At 40.1% G+C, this 19,282-nt stretch overlaps 1 protein-coding gene across 1 annotated transcript; it reads right to left on the bottom strand.

Annotated features, from left to right (window-relative positions):
* Nucleotides 1–792: 792 nt before the first annotated feature.
* LOC124276343 (helicase with zinc finger domain 2-like) lies at nucleotides 793–15,576 on the bottom strand. Its single transcript, XM_046711973.1, is given in 12 exon segments — nucleotides 793–2,674; nucleotides 3,261–3,428; nucleotides 3,898–4,069; nucleotides 4,570–4,809; nucleotides 5,543–5,899; nucleotides 6,147–6,400; nucleotides 6,984–7,115; nucleotides 7,890–8,030; nucleotides 8,747–8,844; nucleotides 9,005–10,902; nucleotides 10,905–12,539; nucleotides 15,414–15,576. Coding segments are annotated over 11 exon segments (5,193 nt in total). The 5' UTR covers nucleotides 12,531–12,539; nucleotides 15,414–15,576; the 3' UTR covers nucleotides 793–2,567.
* Nucleotides 15,577–19,282: the final 3,706 nt, after the last annotated feature.

Here is a 19,282-nt window from a genome sequence, read left to right as displayed (position 1 = left end):
TGGAATCCTAATTTACATACAATCTTCCACAATACTGGACTTCATGAACTGCCAGCGTTTATGTACAGGTATGTCACAGCATCAGAACACAAAGAAGATCCAAGGTACTGTCTGCATCTGTACACTACTCATCTTCCAGAAATAGGAAACCTGTGATGCAAAATCTTTGAACAAAGGATCCACAGTTATCCGAACAATTAACTAGAATTGATGTAGAACGTTACACAAAATACAAATGTATTGTTTTTTCATCAGAGATGTTTACCTGCTAACTACTAGTGTAAATAAGGTGCAAAGAATATATATCCTATGTTCAAAGCTTTTCATCAATACAATTACATATTGACATTATTGCTTCTTAAACAATGATAATCTTTGTTTTATTAGATCTGAGACTATATCACTAGAGGACATAACACTGATTTTGATCTATTTCCTTTTCTGAGATACTTACTAGTGGCATAAAAATTATAGTAAAGTTGATTCAAAATTTGGTAAAAGTCATAACAAAGGTTTAGGAAAACACACATGAAAATGTCCTGAAGCGTTCACCTCCTACAAGCCAGTGTGCAATTTAATATGAAGCTTATCTTCCAAATAACCATCAACAAACCTTGAACAATTGTCCAAAACCAACATCTTAATAAACACTAGCCTTGGCTCAATCTGAAATAACTTTAATGAGTTATGATACTAGCAATCACTTTCAGAATCAACTTATTAGTAAATGTATTATTTAAAAAACATCTAAAAGCAGGAGCCAAGAACCTAAGTTAATACAAATAATTTTCCTGCCATGATTGTCCTGTTTGAATAAAAAATATTACTCCTCGAATATTTTACTCTGTTAAAAAGATACTGTAGGCTTTACGATTGTGCTTTTGATACATAAAACATCCTAAAATGTGTGACAAATTTAAGAATATCTAAGAGCGAAAGGGGACAATATCCGCCACACTGTTCATTCATGTAACAAGTTATGCTCTTTCGGTCGACCTTAACCGAAATCCGATCGCTGTCAGATTTGTTTACATTGTGTCACGGCTTTCTCGCCTTTTACTATGGCCTACCAACTTTATGCCCACTAGACTAAAAACGTTAAGCAAAAACAATTTTTTAGTTACAAGAATTGTCCGTGTTTATAACACTTGCAAAGTCTTAAACTTCTATTTGTTGCCATCAATTGGTAATGATTTTGCACATGTGCAAAAGTGTGGAAATTCGTGCATATTCTCATCTGCAGGCAGACGAAGGTTTCGTGACCGATGGTGCAGACATTTAACTGATCGTTAGGCCTATCGCGCTGCTTGATCCGCCTTAATTTTTTTGTCTTGACCGTAATGGTTTTGTTAAAGGTACACACCAAATCGCAGCAATATGTAATTAATATAGATTTAGCGAGTGTAAATGGCATAATTCGAAGCACATCGCTTCGGAGGCATCGTTTGACCTCGGAAAAAAGTCTGACAAATCCGGCCTGCTGATTGGCCAAAATTTACGCATGCCACAGTTTTGATTGACAGACTGGATCGATCTATTGTCCATAGATAGATATTCAAAGTCAGAAAAGGTCAAGAAGGACATTATCATTCATAGGTTTTCCAATTTTTAATTTTAACATATTTTATCTGAAAAGATTTCAGGGCAAGTAACTTGTTGTTACAGATCGGGTTAGCCACATTGATGCTCTTATTTCATCAATAATGAGAGAGGGACATACATATATGTATATTGTCTCTACGTTTATAAGTCTTTTCCGATCTGCTCGACACAACCCTCTCCACAATCTTTAGAAATCTGCTGGTTATGATACAGGAGTAGGTGAGCGTATCCTCCTCTACCGATGAGTCACAAACACACGCAAAGGCAAATCAACCGTTCATTAGAAAACAAACAAACACAGGAACATAAGGTACAGGTGTAAACGTCTTTCCTCCAGGGATACCAATCGTTCGTCTGTGCACATAGTTTCCTTCAGTCTTCATCTGCAAACGAATCTTCCTTGCACATAAATGTGTACCCTCCACCTGAACTGCTTTCATTTTATCTGATTACAACAACTGATGTGTTCGTTTTACAACAGAGAAAACGAAAGGTGGAAGATATGTTGGAAATGTTTGCTCCCTTAGAAAATAACATATAAAAAGGACCATATCATCGGCCTGATGCATGCAGACATTTTTAACAATACATGTTCTAATATATACATGAATATGAAAACTGCATTCGACACATTGACAAAGTCTACATACTAATATATTTTGAATGTTATTTGGATGTAACAAACCAAAATGTCCAGTCATTTGTTTGTACCCGTAAACATCCAAGGTAGAATTGAACTGGCTCGCTGGCTTGGTAGACACATATCACCGTATCCCAATTGCGAGAATCGACGCTCATGAATCTTGTGAAATCTTCTCTCTATCTTCCTGCAGGAAATGCCTGGTGGCAGCATGTAATAAAAGTCAGTCTTGGTCATTACGTTGAGACCGTTCTTCCAACTCGGCTTTGGTAGGCTATCCAAAAGCATGACGATCCTTGTTGGTCAAAACACGTTGAGGCTACGATCAGGTCGGAGGGAAGAAATCTGCATCCATCACAAAACACATCTCAGTTCTGTATGCACCCAGCAGTTGTTTCCAGATGGGGTCACATTTCAGTAGATGGGAATTCCCTGTAACCGGATCACAGATTAACAAGACATTTTATAGGTATCTGTTAACGTGTAAGCCATATTTTGGAAAATGAAATTAAAAAATCTAAAATTTGAGTTAATTTGAGCCAACCATATCTTTACGAACAGAGGTGACCTGCGAAGGACAGACATTGGCAGGCGTCATGTTGTTTTAGGATTTTCAGTAACATGAGTAACCCTCTAGTCTAGCATTCTGTATGACAGTTTTGTAAAATGTGGGTCTATCGTTTTCTATAACATATATTGATCGCAACAAATGAACCAGCATCTGTAAGTATTGATGCATGTGCAAATATGCTAATGATTTTTTCTCAGTCAGGGATCACAACAGATGCTCCAGCATCAGTAGATAATGCATTTTCGATTATCCAAGAGAACATCAAATCTTTCCTCGTTCAACGCTGTGTGAGCAATGCTGTGAAAATATTCAAGCACTACCAACGATTATCAAGCCTTTCCGGGGTCGTGTGTGATCATGCTGTGAACATATTCAAACATTACCAACGATTATCAAGCCTTTCCGGGGTCGTGTGTGATCAATGCTGTGAAAATATTTAAACATTACCAACGATTATCAAGCCTTTTCGAGCACGAGTGAGAGCAACGTTGATCTGATTTTCATCTGTGATGAAACCCAGGTTGTGCCTGCGCCAGCCAAGTGTTGGTTTGTCCTCTATTTTGTACCGAGGGAGAGATCTCACCGTGCTGAATATCACATAGTCCCACTCACCACCTGCAGAAAAAATACTGTTTGGCTTGTAATCATCTTCTTCATGTATGTCGGTTCTATGTCATTGAATACTTGTCATTCAGTTATTCTGTCTGTTTGACACCGGTGATGAATGCTATCTTTTAAAATGACCAGTATTTTCACATGTATATCCATTTAAATACAGGTTGTTATAACAGGTTATATTTTTTCTGTAACACATGTCACAATGACACATTCTACTGCTGTAATATACCCCGCTGTTATACAGACACTAACAGCTTCATTCGCTCAACAGCTAAATAATTTATGTCAAGGTATGATATCAATGTCATTGCAGTTATAATTATAATATAGTTATAGCCTCAAAAGCCATTGAATAATAATATTGCAAAGTATTTTGCGGCTTGTAATAAGCACAAAGAGACCTGAGCCTAACCTCTCCTTTACATTACAGAAGGCTAAACAGATGTATGGATGAAAGGACACCTACCTTGACTTGCCACCACTGTCTGGACTCTGAGGTCATTTAGGTTTTTGTTAGCATCTGATTTCTTCTCTAGCATTTCTTTGATAAGACTTCTCTGAGCACTGTACTGGGACATCACATTGATGTTCTCAACTGGTATCTCATCTCGGTTTACAAGGTACCTCACCACTTCACACTGCAATACCAAAGAGTGAAACTTTGTAGTGAACTGTTCGTTTCTATTTCACGCTACGGTGAGAATTACTCCATTCATAGCACAACGGTCGCTTCTGGTTCTGACAAACCAATGGCTGGAACAGTGTGCAACGACCCATGACACCAAAGAACGATGACACATAGAATACCGGCAATTGCTTAGCTCAACCCCTTAGGGGGTACCCCCTTATATATGTTGGAAGAATTCTATAAATAAAAAAGCCCGGAATAATTCTCTCTATGTTTATATCAATAGACATTTATTTTAACGAGAGTGACAGAGCATCATGAGTGTTCTGTCTTTATCGGAAATGTAGAGTTAACACAAAATATACCACTTTCTCAAATTTCTCAAAAAGAGGCTGCTGCCAAATTGAGTGATTGCATAAATGCCCAAATAATAGACATAATAGACATTGTTATAAATGTCGATTATTAAGCAACATCTTTAAGTCATACTCGGTATCCGTCAAAACTAACCACTTTTTCAGCTTCCTTCCTATTGGACTTTGACTGTTCGTTGCCGTCCTGTGTAGTGACAGTAAGAGTCTCCTCCTTCCCAGCTACATGGCAGAACACCTTGGGGTTGGTGCTCACTGGCCAGATGGACAGCTCCTTCCCTGGGGCGATGTACCAAGCTGCCCGCTCCGGGTGACAGTCTTCTGTCTTAAGAGCCCCTTTGTAAAACTGGCTTGATGGAAACTGGCATATTTCTGGATGCTATGGGCCGATGAAGAATTAATGTTAAAGACTGACTGACTGAGTTTGGTTTTACGCCGCTTTTAGCAATATTCCAGCAACATCACGGCGGGGGACGCCAGAAATGGGCTTCACACATTGTACCCATATGGGGATTCAAACCCGGGTCTTCGGCGTGACGAACCAACGCTTTAACCATTAGGCTACCCCACCGCCTCTAATGTTAAAGAAGACCCATGTCATTATCCTTAGTTAGCATCGGGCGATTCCCAACAAAGCAAACCTTTGTTGAATAAACGTATAACTGAGTCTGGTACTGTTTATAATTACCACATGGTAGTGAGGGAGCATTGTGTTACGCCGCTTTTGGCGATTTCAGCCTATATCACTGCGGGTGACACCAAAAATGGACCCCGCACATTTTACACATGTGGGGAATCGAAACCAGGTCTTCGGCGTGACGAACGAACGCTTTAACCACAAGGCTAACCCACCGCCCACCACATAATAAGAGCCTTTTCTCGATGTATTTTGGTCATGTTAAGGTTTTGGCAAGAATGCTGTTTTCACATTTGTATCAATAACCTCAACGTTTAAGCTTTACCTTAGGTTGGACAAAGGCAGAATGTACGGTAATATAGTAAGTTAAGCGCAATGTTTTTATTCATTGCAGAAATTTACATTCTAAAGACGATGACACCTTCAACTGGGACCAACTAGATACTTTGTTGGGACAAAACAAATATACACCAACCATTCTATACTGGATATTCAGGAAAGCGGCATCCTTCTTGTACCTCTCAAACAACGACTGGTCAAGACCTAGGCTGGCAGCATGCGAACACTTTACAATGGGCCTCAGCTGGCGGTGGTCGCCTATCAGCACGACTTGTTGTGCCTTGGTTGCGATGATGGGGATCATGCTCTGGGGTTCTGTGCACATACCAGACTCGTCAATAATACATTGGTTGATGTTGGCTACTTCCGTCAGCTTCTTGCCGCCAGCTACTACGCATGTGCAAAGGATGACGTCACAATGAGCAAGCTCGTGCTTCTCGGCTCGCGCTATCAGTTTGTCGTACGCCTTCAAATCTTCCAAAGTAATGTTCTCCTGTAAACAGTTTATATGATTTTCAGCATGCATTTCCCATGGGAATTACATATCGAGAATGAAAGCAAGACCCATTTCCCACGTCATCAGGTTGTCATGGCACTAATAAATCGCGGTCACCCAAAGAATACGAGCCTATTTCAGTCATCTCATTCACCCGGACGTGAATCGGTTAATGACTTAATAACAAGCAATTAAACAAATCAAAACTACCACTGCTAAAATATTTCAATGAAATTAACTTTACCTTTTGGGGATCATCAAAGTAGGTTTGGAACCTTTCATCGTACGTCCTTATTTCTTCAGCATGTGGTCTCCCGTCTTGTCTGATGACGAAGTGAAGAGTAACTTTTCTGATTTCAGGATCAGATTTCAAATATTTGTTGTTTCTGTCAGCGATGACAATCTTCTTTGGAACAGGTTTATCATTCTCTTCAATGGTTTTGCCATACAGTCGTATGATCCTTGGACACATCTTCCCCAGTTTCTTTATCATGTAACCTGTAATGAAACAAGGTGAGTGAGTGAGTTTAGTTTTATGCAACCTTTAGCAATATTCCAGCAATATCACTAGATATGGGTTTCACACATGTGGGGAATCAAACTCGGGTCTTCCGCATGATGTGCGAACGCTTTAACCACTAAGCTATCCCACCGCCCCAATAAAACAAAGAAATGTGTATGTTTGTATGAATGCATAACGGTATAAGTTTTGTAGGTATTATTCTCTATCTGCCAAACTTCACTTTGTGATCACAGTGTTTAGCATGTCACACATGTTCTTATTTTGAATTGATGCAGGTACAAAATATCAGTGTGTCATCCAAATATGATTATGGTCAGAATATTTCCCACCGAGGTTCTAACTATGCCAGGATCACCCGGACCCTCTCGGCTGCTTATACCTCTTGCTGAATGATATTATTATGATGAACAGAATATTAAAAATCCTATCAACGAGCCACCCTTCGTAAAAAACATTCAAATAAATAGTTCCAAGCGTCCAGTCAACCGGAGACCCCTTAGATGTTATAAAGTATATGTTATATTTATCTAAAAGATTTCGGATTTCTCTAAGATTTACCAGCAACAAGATCCACTGATTTGTTGGAGGGCCCACAATAGAGAACTTGTCGTTTGCCTTCATCAGAGTTTGTTCTATTGATCTTGTTGAACAAATACACCAGTTTCACACCAATAGTGGTCTTCCCTGTTCCTGCAACAAGCAATATCCAGATGTATAAAGAAGCTGATATATGCTATATAGTAGGTTTTTAATAACAGAACCATATTGTTTTGAAATATGCTACTGATTCACTTCTTGCGACAGTTGTTAGGTTTGAAAACATATTTCGCACATTTAGGAATAATGGCCAAAATAGATTTGCACCTTACAAGTATGTTCTTATTACTATAAAGCCTAACGCCGCGTGAAGGCTGAAATATTGCCGACAGCCGTGTTTCAAAAACATTCACTCACTAACTCCGTTAAACTGTGAATACATAATGCCATTTAGAAGGTGGTCAAATGTAACATATGTTACAGTGTTATATTACACTTTCTGTAAGTTAATACTCAGTCACTACATGTGCTTGCTTAGCTAGATAAAGATTAAAGTATTGATGCTAGTATTTTATTACATTCAGTCCCATCGATTCGATCCCACACCCTCAGCGTCAGACACCTAATCGCAAAGACATAAAGACAGCCATCTAACCCACTCAGCCAGCGCAACTTTAAACTGCTAGGGTATTGATATCGCAAGAAGAATAACCTGATGAAAGACTTGTAGCAAATATTACACCTGGAAGCAGATACTATTGCTGTGATATTCAGGTTTTATTTTTGGTTTTGGTGTTAACGGCATTATTGCAATTCCGTGACGGTTAAACGTCAAGGCAGGACCAGACAAACAAGTGATTAACATCCCTCGCTATCCGTTAACCATGACAACCAAATGTGGTGTCCAGTTGCTCACATATAACCTACCCGGTGGCCCCTGTATCAGACTAAATGGCTGATCAAGAGCTCTCTGAATGGCTATTCCCTGATTGAAATTGTTGATGATCATTGTGGAGCAGAGTTTTCGCTCTTCGTCTGTTAAATCAGTAGAGCTCAGCTGCGCAGAACCTGTTTGAACAAAGGCCACACATACAACACATATTTTACTTTTCATTCAAAGATCATTTTCATGATGTCCATCACTGAACATACACTTCGGCATGTTCTGTGTCCATTGTTAAACATGGCATAACATGAAGCTGGTATGTTTATTACAGAGCGAATTTTATCCTGAAAATAATGCAGAACACACGCTATCATACCATCATCAGTTCAGGATACACCACTGTAAGTTAATACTCAGTAACTACATGTGCTTGCTTAGCTAGATAAAGATGGAGACTGGTTATGGTTTCTTAACACCACTTCTATTTAAACTTGACTAAACTATAAAATATAATTTAATATAATCATCAATCCCTTTGTAAAATATCGATACACTTCACTTGTCCAGAATTATGGATACCTTAGTGATGGAAAATTCAACTGGATTAAAATAACGTCCAAAAGGGTAAAGAATTTTCGTGTAGAAGCTGTTGATCGTATTTACAAAATCAGTATGGTTTCAGATTTGTATGTTATATAGTACCCTGGAACAAACAGTTGCCCCAGTGGGCAAACTGGCTAGAACTGCAAAGTTGCATCAAGAATTTGAAATATGCAGTGAAAATATAGTGTTGGTGTTCCTCCTAGTTGGTGGACTTTAATGATGGCAGAATTAAATCGGTGACAGCAAAACATACATAAACCGTGATCGCTCACTTTGACAGAGTTAATCTGCTTACGTAATCTTGTTGTCAGTAGGCTTCCGCCTTTTAATGCTATATTTCGGGCCAATTCAGATCCTTCTGTGTCCAGTATCTCCAACATCTGTTCTGTTCGCCTTTATAAATAAAACAAATGAGATAAACAGCAGCGTAGAAGGGGCATGCAGAACTATTTTAAGAAAATATACGTATTGATAAATTTGCTTATACCAGACGACAAACGTCTGCTTGCTTCTATTTTTAGTCTGTCATATATATATATATCCCATTACCTACCTGTCAATTTGCGATTTCAAAATGATCTCAGCCGCAGCCTGGAATTCTTGGTCTATCAAATTTGGTGGAGGTGGTATCGTATTCGGTCTCATTTCAAAGGCTATAACAACAGTTCCTGCATGAGGATCACTGCCTGCAATGCTGCCTTTTGGCTTTCTCAACTTCACTTTCTTGATTAGAGCATGACCTACCCAAACACTGGCTGAACTGAACATTGAACTTGGATCATAATCCCTTGGAGTATGCCTGAGACACAGATAGTCCAAGGATGCATCGTTGCAAGGCATTTTGAAAGGACTTTCACCTGCTTTCATTTTAGCCATTCTGTCTACCCCTTTGCCACCGATTTCAATCTGTCGAAAATCGCAAAACTTAGCGTCAAGTATCAATCGTCCAATAAGTCTTTGATTGCAGTTTCGTATCAACGTGTTCACGTTATCGATGACAATGGTATATTTGCTGCCAACGGAGTTTAAAGCACTTTCCATTCGAACAACAGGCAGCCATGTTTCCTGGTATTCCTCAATGATTCTGAAGTGGCGATTCCTGAAGGGCTGCATCACATACTCAGCAAACGTATGGACGGGATCCTCCAGATGAGTCAGACAGAGGTCATAATTAGCACAGACATGAAACAGTTGAACATATGGAGTAAGCATCCCCATCTCTGGTTCCGCATGCACCTGAACCTTGAGAACCTGGCCTGAGTAGAAAATCAGTCTGAAGCCATAGAAATGGCAAACTGACATGTCCCCATATTTCTCATCAGCCAGCATCTTTACTCCTCGCCTATGGGAAACAGACGTGTCTTTGATATTGGGCACAACTTCCTTTGTTCCTGATGCATTAAAAATCTCCTTCAATGCTTTGGCAAAGTCTGGAAGTGGCATCTCTTCAGTATGCATATTTTCATCAAGCAAAATGTTAAATTGTTCTGGTTTTTTAATTTGGTTCAAATTTGTTTGATCTCTTCTGTCCCTTTCTGGTCGTTCTTCATATCTGTAAAGACGCTTCCTCCAGAAACACAGAACTTGTTCCCGTCCTGACGGGGAAATTTCTACAACTGGTTTTCTACAACAGTCTAGCAGATTTAAGGGCAATTCTAATCGTCTGTACGATGTGCCTCTTAGAGAGGGAATAAATAATGCCACACTGCTGTCACTGACCCTTTCAACAACAGCATTGAAGGTCAGAGGTTTCTTGGAAAGCATTTCACTCTTTCTTATTGTTCGGCAAGTATTCTTGAGTTTGATTTCTCTTTGACATGCTTCCGTCATTTGTTCACATGCTTTTTCCATCTCTGCTTGGGTGTATGGGGCCTCTTGCCCATCTAACACAGCGTGGACGAGTCTATGAACAATCAGATCCACATATCTTCTCATCGGAGACGTGAAATGAGTGTACGGGAACATGTTCAATGAAAAGTGACCTGTGTATTTTTTCCCTTTTGAAGAGCATTTGTATGTTGCGGACTCCAACATATGCACCCAACGATGATTTGCAAGGCACTGTAATGGATGCAGTGCATCACAGCAGAGAAGATCCCTTGCTTTTGCAAAGTCATTCACTTCACCGGCTTCTTTCAGTTCCTCCCATACTCCTTTCTGTACTGAAATATGTTCATGTGTTTCTTCTCTGTTCTGGAAACAATGTTTTGCTACACAGCATTCTCTGTCATCGAGAACATGAAAACTCTGTAGTTTGACAAGGAGATCAATGATGTTTCCTTCCCTGTTAACCCAATGAACACGTGTATCTACAGGAGGAGCTGACTGACATCGTAAAGGGACACAGTGTTGCCAGGATTCCATCAGCCATTCTCCAATGAAACCATTAGTTCTAATCATGAATTCCTCTATGAGGTTGTGTGCATCAATAGCTCCTTGTTTGTTCTCAATTTTACAAATCTAGGATCTTCAAATCGTACTTCAAATCTTGAATTTCCAAGTCGCTCTTTTCGAAATTTCTTAGCTAATACATGTAGGACCCGTATGCTACTTTTCAGTGACTGTTTACATTTGAAGCTAACTGCCTGACCATCGATGATGTTTTGAACTTCCTTATATGAAAACTTTCTGTCAGATCTAATTATGCTTCGGGCCACTGATGGCTTTCCAATAATGTTTCCTCGTTTGTCAATCTTAAAGAGCACAGAAATTGCAAATCTATCACAGTTTGGCAGGAGACTCAGAAGGTCTTGACTAAGGTTTTCTGGAATCATATGATGACCTCTGTCATCTGTAGGAAAGAAGGTTGTGGCTCTTTGCTCAGCTGTCTTGTCAATGTCATCCCCTTTCTTCACAAAAGTGGTCACATCAGTGATGTGAACTCCAACCAAAAGGACGTCCTCTTGCTTTACCTTCCAGACACTGAGAGCATCATCCAAATCCTTAGAATTAGAATTATCAACTGTAAATACAGACAGATGTTGATACTTTTCTCGCTTTGTATCTTCAGCTTGGAGAATCCCTGATTCAATCTTTCCAGCAAGGGAAACAGTTGCCTGTACAGTGTTTCTTGGATAATATCTAGGAACTTTGAACTGTGGGATTAAAGCATTTAGACCACTTTCAAACGTTGTCCCACATTCCAGGACTTTAACAACTGCTCCCACAGGATAGGGAAATTGTTTACTCCACGACAAAAGAACAACAAGAAGAACATACTGTCCTTTCTTACTGTCTATTATTTCACGACAAGATTGAAACTTCAGTTGTTTACCCTTCTCATAAGTGTGCACATCTATAAAGTGTTTGTTATTTTGCGTTATCCCAGAATTGGAATTTGAGTTGTTGAAGTCCTGTATTCTTTGTGTAGAAAAATGAGACCAGATGCGAATTCTGGGTATACTATTACACATTGGAATGACTATACTCTTTTCCTTGCTGTTGACAGTACATGCCAAGACGGGGAATCTTGTCTCCCGAAATTTGCTTCGTAACACCCCTACCACTTTACCATACAGTTTATCATCAACACTAGCATTTTCTGTATCTTCATCCACGTTATTGTTCAAAATTTCAACTGCAACTTCATCATTATTGAATGTGTTCCCAATTTTTCCTCTTCCATGAATTTCTATTTCTTGAAAGTTGTTTCCATCGTCTTGGATTTTACACACAGCAAAATGAGGTCCTTTCAGGTTAATGATGCATCTCTTGTACGTTTGCGGTTCCTGTTGTAACTTTGTATGGAGTTCCTCGTTTACGCGAAGCTGGAGAATATCCTGATGTGGTTCCTTTGGGTAGTAAACTATATCAAGACTTTCTCCGACCACAATATCATCAGTGTCTTGTCCGTCAAATCTCCCCTGACTTTTTTCGAACCATGTTCTTGGTGACAAGTCTGATGTAGTAGAGGTATCGACTTCTGGTTCACTTGCTCCAGAATCTTCAGAAGTAGATGAAGTGTTGCCGATTCCGGATGAGATATCAGCTTCTGATTCACTCTCTTGTGAATTCTCAGAATCATCCGAATGTTCTCGTCCTTGATCATCAATTCCATAGTACACTGTGTTGCGACGCATCTTCTGAAACTAATGCTTTCAAATATTACATGTGTACAGAGCAGGTATCTTGTACGTCGAATTGCCAATGTGATACACCACAAAAAAATGATTTAGTTGATGCTTTTCAAGACAAGCCAATGAGCCTAACTTTTAATTTATCAATCTTCCAAACATTTATCGATGTTAACAAAGAAAGTGAGTTTAGTTTACGCCGCTTTTAGCAATATTCCAGCAATATCACGGCGGGACACCAGAAATGGGCTTCACACATTGTACCAAGCGCGGGTCTTCTGCGTGACGAGCGAACGCTATGACCACTACCTCACCTTCCCAATTTGTAAAAAAAATGTTATCACCCCGCCAACGCAATGGAAGTATGTATTACCCCGCTGGTGAAACCTAGTTCACCAGTAAAGGGAAGGCGTTATCAATCTGATAGGTCATCCTGATAAACGGGGGCGGTGGGGTAGCCTAGTGGTTAAAGCGTTGGCTCGTCACGCCGAAGACCCGGGTTCGATTCCCCACATGGGCACAATGTGTTAAGCCTATTTCTGGTGTCCCCCGCCGTGATATTGCTGGAATATTGCTAAAAAGCGGCGTAAAACTAAACTCAGTCAGTCAGTCAGTACTGATAAACGTATACTCTTGATGCAATATAATACGCTGTTGAAATCTCCTTGAAAGAAATTTTGTATCAGGAGATGCTAAGTTTACTTTCTCAAGAAACTATCGCCTAACGTTTCAAACAGGCACATGGCCCTTCTCCATGTGTATGTATGCGTATATGTATGTCTGAGAGTGTTTGTATGTGTGCATGTTGATGACCTGGTTGATGCGTGTCATTGTCTCCGAGTGGATCGATGCTCATGATGCCAATCACAGGATTGATTGGTCCAGGCTGGATTATTGACATGTCCATATCCATATAACTGCCAAATTTCTGAGTTGAACAACAAACAAAACTCACACGCAGTTACTACGGTAACTAGGAGCACGTGCTTCTTCAGCATCGGTTATTTGGAGTGAGATAGTGAGTATACTTTTACACCGCACTCAGCAATATCCTAGTGCCGGCCTGTATAATCGAGTATGGACTAGACAATCCAGTGATCAGCATGAGCATCGATCTACGCAACTGGGATACGATGACATGTATCAGTCCAGTCAGCTAACCTGGCCACCCGATCCCGTTAGTCGCCTCTTACGACATTCATGGGTTACTGAAGATCAATGCAAAATCGGATCTTACGAGTGGTTATTTGGAGATTTACAAGTACCCTAGTTTGTTTCCGCATAACGATAATGTCCTTATGCAGTGTGATTTTATGATGTGATTTAACTGTACGGTATTATTACCCTGGTTATTTTCATTGGACGTGGATCTACATAACTTCTTTGAGTGTCATTAAGAAGTTGGCGTGATGAAGAGCGAGGAGAATTCTATGGATATACAACTTCTTTAATATTATGTGAGCGACGTTTCAGTGTACCTATTAATACCGTTATCACTTGCTTGATAACCGTGTTAGAAGCTGCACCGAAACGTCGCCCATATTATATTAAAGAAGTTGTATATACATAGAACTCTCCTCGTTGTTCGTGGATGTACATGTATGGACGCAAGTTCAGACAAGAATGCGTAAAAATATTTCCAAAAACGGGTTTTAACATATTTCACAATAAAACAATACAATCCAAAGAGCTATTTTCCAGATTCAAGTAGTTTTCTTAAACATTATAACAGTTAAAAGTGAACTTACACTTAAATTTAGTGAATATGGTTGTATGTTTGAGGCTATTTTCCAGCAATATCGTGAGACACCAGAAATGGGCTGCACACATTGTACCCATGTAGGGAATCGAACCCGGGCCTTCGGCGTGACGAGCCATCGCTTTAACCACTAGGCTACCACCCCCACCCAACCACCCATGGGTACAATGTGTGAAGCCCATTTCTGGTGTCCCCTGCCGTAATATTGCTGGAATTTTGCAAAAAGGGGAGTAAAATTAAACTCACTCACTGTTAACGTCGCTGCAAGCAATATTCTACTCAGTTGCTACACATCGGCTGTCCGGAATAACTTGAGACCAGACCACACAATACTGTGACTGACATCATCAACATATATCTAACGCAAACGTTATGCATCAACCAAATAAGCCAGCCTGGCCACCCTACCCCGGCAGTCGCCTCTCACCACAACCATCGCGCGTTGTCTAATCCGGATATTAAACAGGGTGAGTGCACGAAAAGAATCACGCTTTTCCTATGTGAAACAAAATGGAAGACTTGAAACTATATCCTCATTTTTCTTACAATGGAAGTGTAACCTCAATATAAGTACCAAAATGTTATGCCTTAAAGTATGGCAATATATACCTTCTGAATCACTGTAACGATATTTACAGCAACGCTATTTATAGTGTCAATGCAGCCTGTCTACAATCTACAGACCTTGTCGTCAATGTGAAGTGGGTCATATCTGTAATCACTCACTTACATGTATGTTAAGGAGAACGCTCAACTGCAAAGCTGCGATAAGTGCGACAGAAGCATGTATACAGATCCTGGTCGCGTTGACAACAGAACAGGAAGTGAATTCCTGTTTCGTCATGACTACACTCCCTGCACTAGATTTCCTGAGCTGCAGCGATACACGTTAGCTCAATATTCACGTAATAATACAATGGCTTAATATATCAAAGCAAAACAACGTCACCCTGTTATTTGATAAGATCACAGTATCGAGATATCATGGGCGTGTATGTCAGGTTGGCTGTCTGTTGACATAGCTTGCATGTCCATTCATTACAATGGCAGGAGTTATGGAGTTACAAATGCCTAACACTGAAGTGGGAGCAATTAGCATGGGCTGTTGAGAGCATAGGAGTAATACTTACATTGCTTCCAGACTGCCTGTACCTGTATATGTGTCCAGACTGCAGGTGCTCCTGGCGTTGTACTTTGTGCTTTCAACGTGATCGGTTGACGTGTATGCTCGCTATATCGATATTATCAACCAGGATATCATTTTCAAACAACTGGGCCAAAGACGGCGTTAGGTCACAGACGCCCATGTGACTGCTCTAATGAATGTATTGCTTTGTGTGCGTTATTGGCTGAAGCGCAACATGCATGTAAGGGCTTGTCAGGGTATTGACGAGCATGTGAAAATTCAGGCTTTAGCAAATAGCAATTTGTCAGGGTATTGACGAGCATGTGAAAATTCAGGCTATAGCAAATAGCAATGCTCATGGTAAGTAGAGATCATAAACTTCTGGGTTCGAACACACAAAGATCGCTTCCTGGCTTCTACTGAGCATCTTGAGCCCTTAAGCCCACAGACAAATTGAGTGAGTGAGTGAGTGAGTGAATGATTGAGTTTAGTTTCACGCCGCTTTTAGCAATATTCCAGCCATATCACGGCGGGGGACACCATGCATGGGCTTCACACATTGTACCATGCTGGAATCGAAGGCTTTAACTACTGGGATACCCCACTGCCCCCCCTCTATTTACTATGACGAAAGCCACAACATTATTGTTGCGTTCTACGGTGTGAACCCTTGTTCTTAAACTAACATGTTCCTTATTGGACTGTCAGTGAATGTCCCATCGTATATTATAAGTCCGTGATTTGAGGGTGACCCAGTGGTAGAACTATGGTTTATGTCTATTGAGATTCCTTATGTTTTTGCTTGTCAGCTGGTCATTCCAGCAACATTTGTATGTCCGTGATTTGAGGGTGACCTAATGGTAGAACTATGGTTTATGTCTATTGAGATTCCTAATGTTTTTGCTTGTCAGCTGGTCATTCCAGCAACATTTGTCTGTTACGGTAGTCTGTAAATGACCGAGGCTGGACAAGACAATCCGGTGATAACATCATTTGACATATTGGCCTTCATTGACTGGCCTGTACTAAATTTGAAAGCATTACTCTTTTTTCAATAGTCCCGATATACTGCCGTCGAGGTCTTAATTTTTGTCTCACTCATTCATAAACATAACTTGAACATGTTCATGCTTGAGGATTCGGACTCGTTTTGTCTTTAATGTGTGTCTCAATAGAAGTGCACTTTTGAAGTGTTATGGGGCGGAAGTAAACTCTGGGAATTTCTACTGGCGCTAGGCATTAACGGGAATCCCGTTCAAAACCCATGCTTCTTTTGAGAGGCAACTAATTAACGGGATCGGGTGGCCAGCCTCGTTGACTTGTTGAACACATATCATTGTATATGCGCAGATCGATGCTCATGATGTTGATCACTGGATTGATTGGTCAGGACTCCAATATTTACAAACCGCCCCTATATTGATGGAATACTGCCGAGTGCGGCGTAAAGGAACAACCAATCAATCAACCTTCGGTCCAAGGTCTCTAGGTTATGGCGATGAACACATTTAAAATCGTGTAGCTGCATTTGCCCTGACGGAACTTATATCGTCGTACCATCGTGTATGTTTGTCCTGATAGTAGTCAAGCGGACTATGCATATCGTTGTATCCAAGTAACGTAGACCCGCTTGTCCAGACTTGATTATTTCCAGACCGCCGTCTTAAAGCTGGGGTATTACCGTACGTGGCATTAAACATCTAATATTTATTTGCTGGCATGGTAAAGTGATAGCAATTTAAGTGTCTACATAATGGGATTAGATTCAAAGCTTTCTCATAAGCCTTTCTCCTTAACAAATAAAGCAACATTCTGTAGAAACCTAACATAACGGCTCAACTATTATTCACAATAACCCTTCATTTTTACAGTTATAGTTTACACTGACACAGTTATCAATACACCGATTGCAAAACACACTTGAAATGTTCGCTTTGGTTTGTGAAGTACCCCATTTAACTGTATGAGAGCAAGTATAGTATGAGCCTACAGCTACCCACTGACAAAGACTATAGCAGGCAGACAAGCGGACCGTTACTCTTACTCTGTTACTATTACATCAGCTGTCCAACAACGTGAGGTATGACCCAATAGGTGGCTTGAAGGGACATTGATCCAGAGCAATTCCCCGGGACTGGTTGTTGCTTTTGTTATTGTAATTGGATGATATCCTAGAATTCTTGACTGGGTTGCGAGCTCTGCTGCGCCACCCGCAAGCGCAAAAGGTAGCATAAATATGATATGTATATCCTAATCAAAAACATGAAATCATTGATCAACAAATATGAAATCATATTTGCTCATTAATATGTCCATCTTGATTATTATGATAACAAATTAACACATTTTGAAGTTTGACTTCATCTGCCAGTGGTAAAAGGGGTTAGGACTGAAAATAACGAAGTCAATTTGCGCCTTTATATTTTTGTCCTATTATTCTAATTAATTATTTATCAAATGTTTATGCATTTCGGAAGTTCATAACAAGTACACGAGCTGGATCCGATTTTAGTGAATTTATAACAAGACTGTAATATCTAGACATGTTGCATACGTGAATCACATTTGACACACACGCCCTAAAGAGGAATGTATCTATCAATATCCACATAAAGGAACCCTATGCCATTCATCTGCAGCCGACAAAGAAACCTGTTTCGTGTCATATGTGTTTCAACAGTATAATATGCAAACAATGTATAAATCGTTGTAACTAGTGATGAACAGGAAAGCTTTTTTATAGATAGACAACTTCTAAATTTATTGCAATTGATACGACGATTGTATTGATTGCAATAAAGAAGTGTAGACACCTAGCATCTACACCGAAACGTCGCACCGATTGCAATAGCAAGATATTGCTGCAACTATTTCAAGCAGTGATTTGGTCTACGAATGTGATCTAATCCTCCTACACTGGCCTGAAAATAATAGATTTTGTTTGTTTGTTTGTTATTTAACACCGCAATATCCCAGTTATCCAGGAAACCCTGTCATATGTCAATGCAATACATTTTCATAACGTTTTGAAGACATTGTCGGAGAGAGCAGGTGGTGCACTAAGGGAAAGAACTCTGATTTCCACAACCGGTGAGCATCGTCCATTCAAAATGCATTGTCAAGCCAGATCAACCTGGCAGGTGTAATTCTGGGTGCCGTTGTACAAAACAACCTTAGCGCTAAGACAACCTTAAGTCTATGTTAAGATATGGGAGTTACGGTGACCATAACACTAAGATCGCTTTGTACAACGGCACCCTGGGTGCCGTTCCACTAACCGATCTTAGCCCTATGCCAATCGTAAACCCCAAAAACCCCAATCTTAGCGTGACGTTACGATCGGCATACCGTTCCACTAACCAATCTTACCTAAGTCAATCGTAAAGTTAAGATTCAAAGTCTAAGTTGCTCATGACCAACTTAGGATAGCTAAAATCAATCGTAGAGAAACCAAAATGGTGACTTTCCTATTCTTTGTGAAAAATAAGAGCGAGCATTTCACCGTAAGCGTCCCCTAAAGTCCCCCATGAAATGAATTTGTATATTTCTGTGATGTAAACAAACACTGCACTGAAGCCTTACAAATGTCAGGCCAGTCTGACCACTGTCGTCATGGGAACACAACCGAGCGAGTCGGTGTAACACATTTGTACAACAATATTGCAACGTCATGGTTAAGAATAGGGACAGCCGTAAAGTGAACAATGTTCTGAAGCAAAAAGATACAAATATGTTTGATTTCACTGCGCATATTTGGTGGGGGGATTCTAAAGGCAGGCCGCGTGTTATTCAAGACCACTGACAGATTCTACATACGTTATATATAGCCTCGTCACGCCTTGTTTATTCTGATTGACAAGGTTCAGGCACATA

Source organism: Haliotis rubra, unplaced genomic scaffold, assembly GCF_003918875.1.
Source record: "Haliotis rubra isolate DU_JTF1 unplaced genomic scaffold, ASM391887v1 Scf208, whole genome shotgun sequence".
Taxonomy (NCBI): Eukaryota; Metazoa; Mollusca; class Gastropoda; order Lepetellida; family Haliotidae; genus Haliotis; species Haliotis rubra.
The sequence above is the reverse complement of the archived record's forward strand: the minus strand, read 5'-3'. Positions and strand labels throughout refer to the sequence as shown.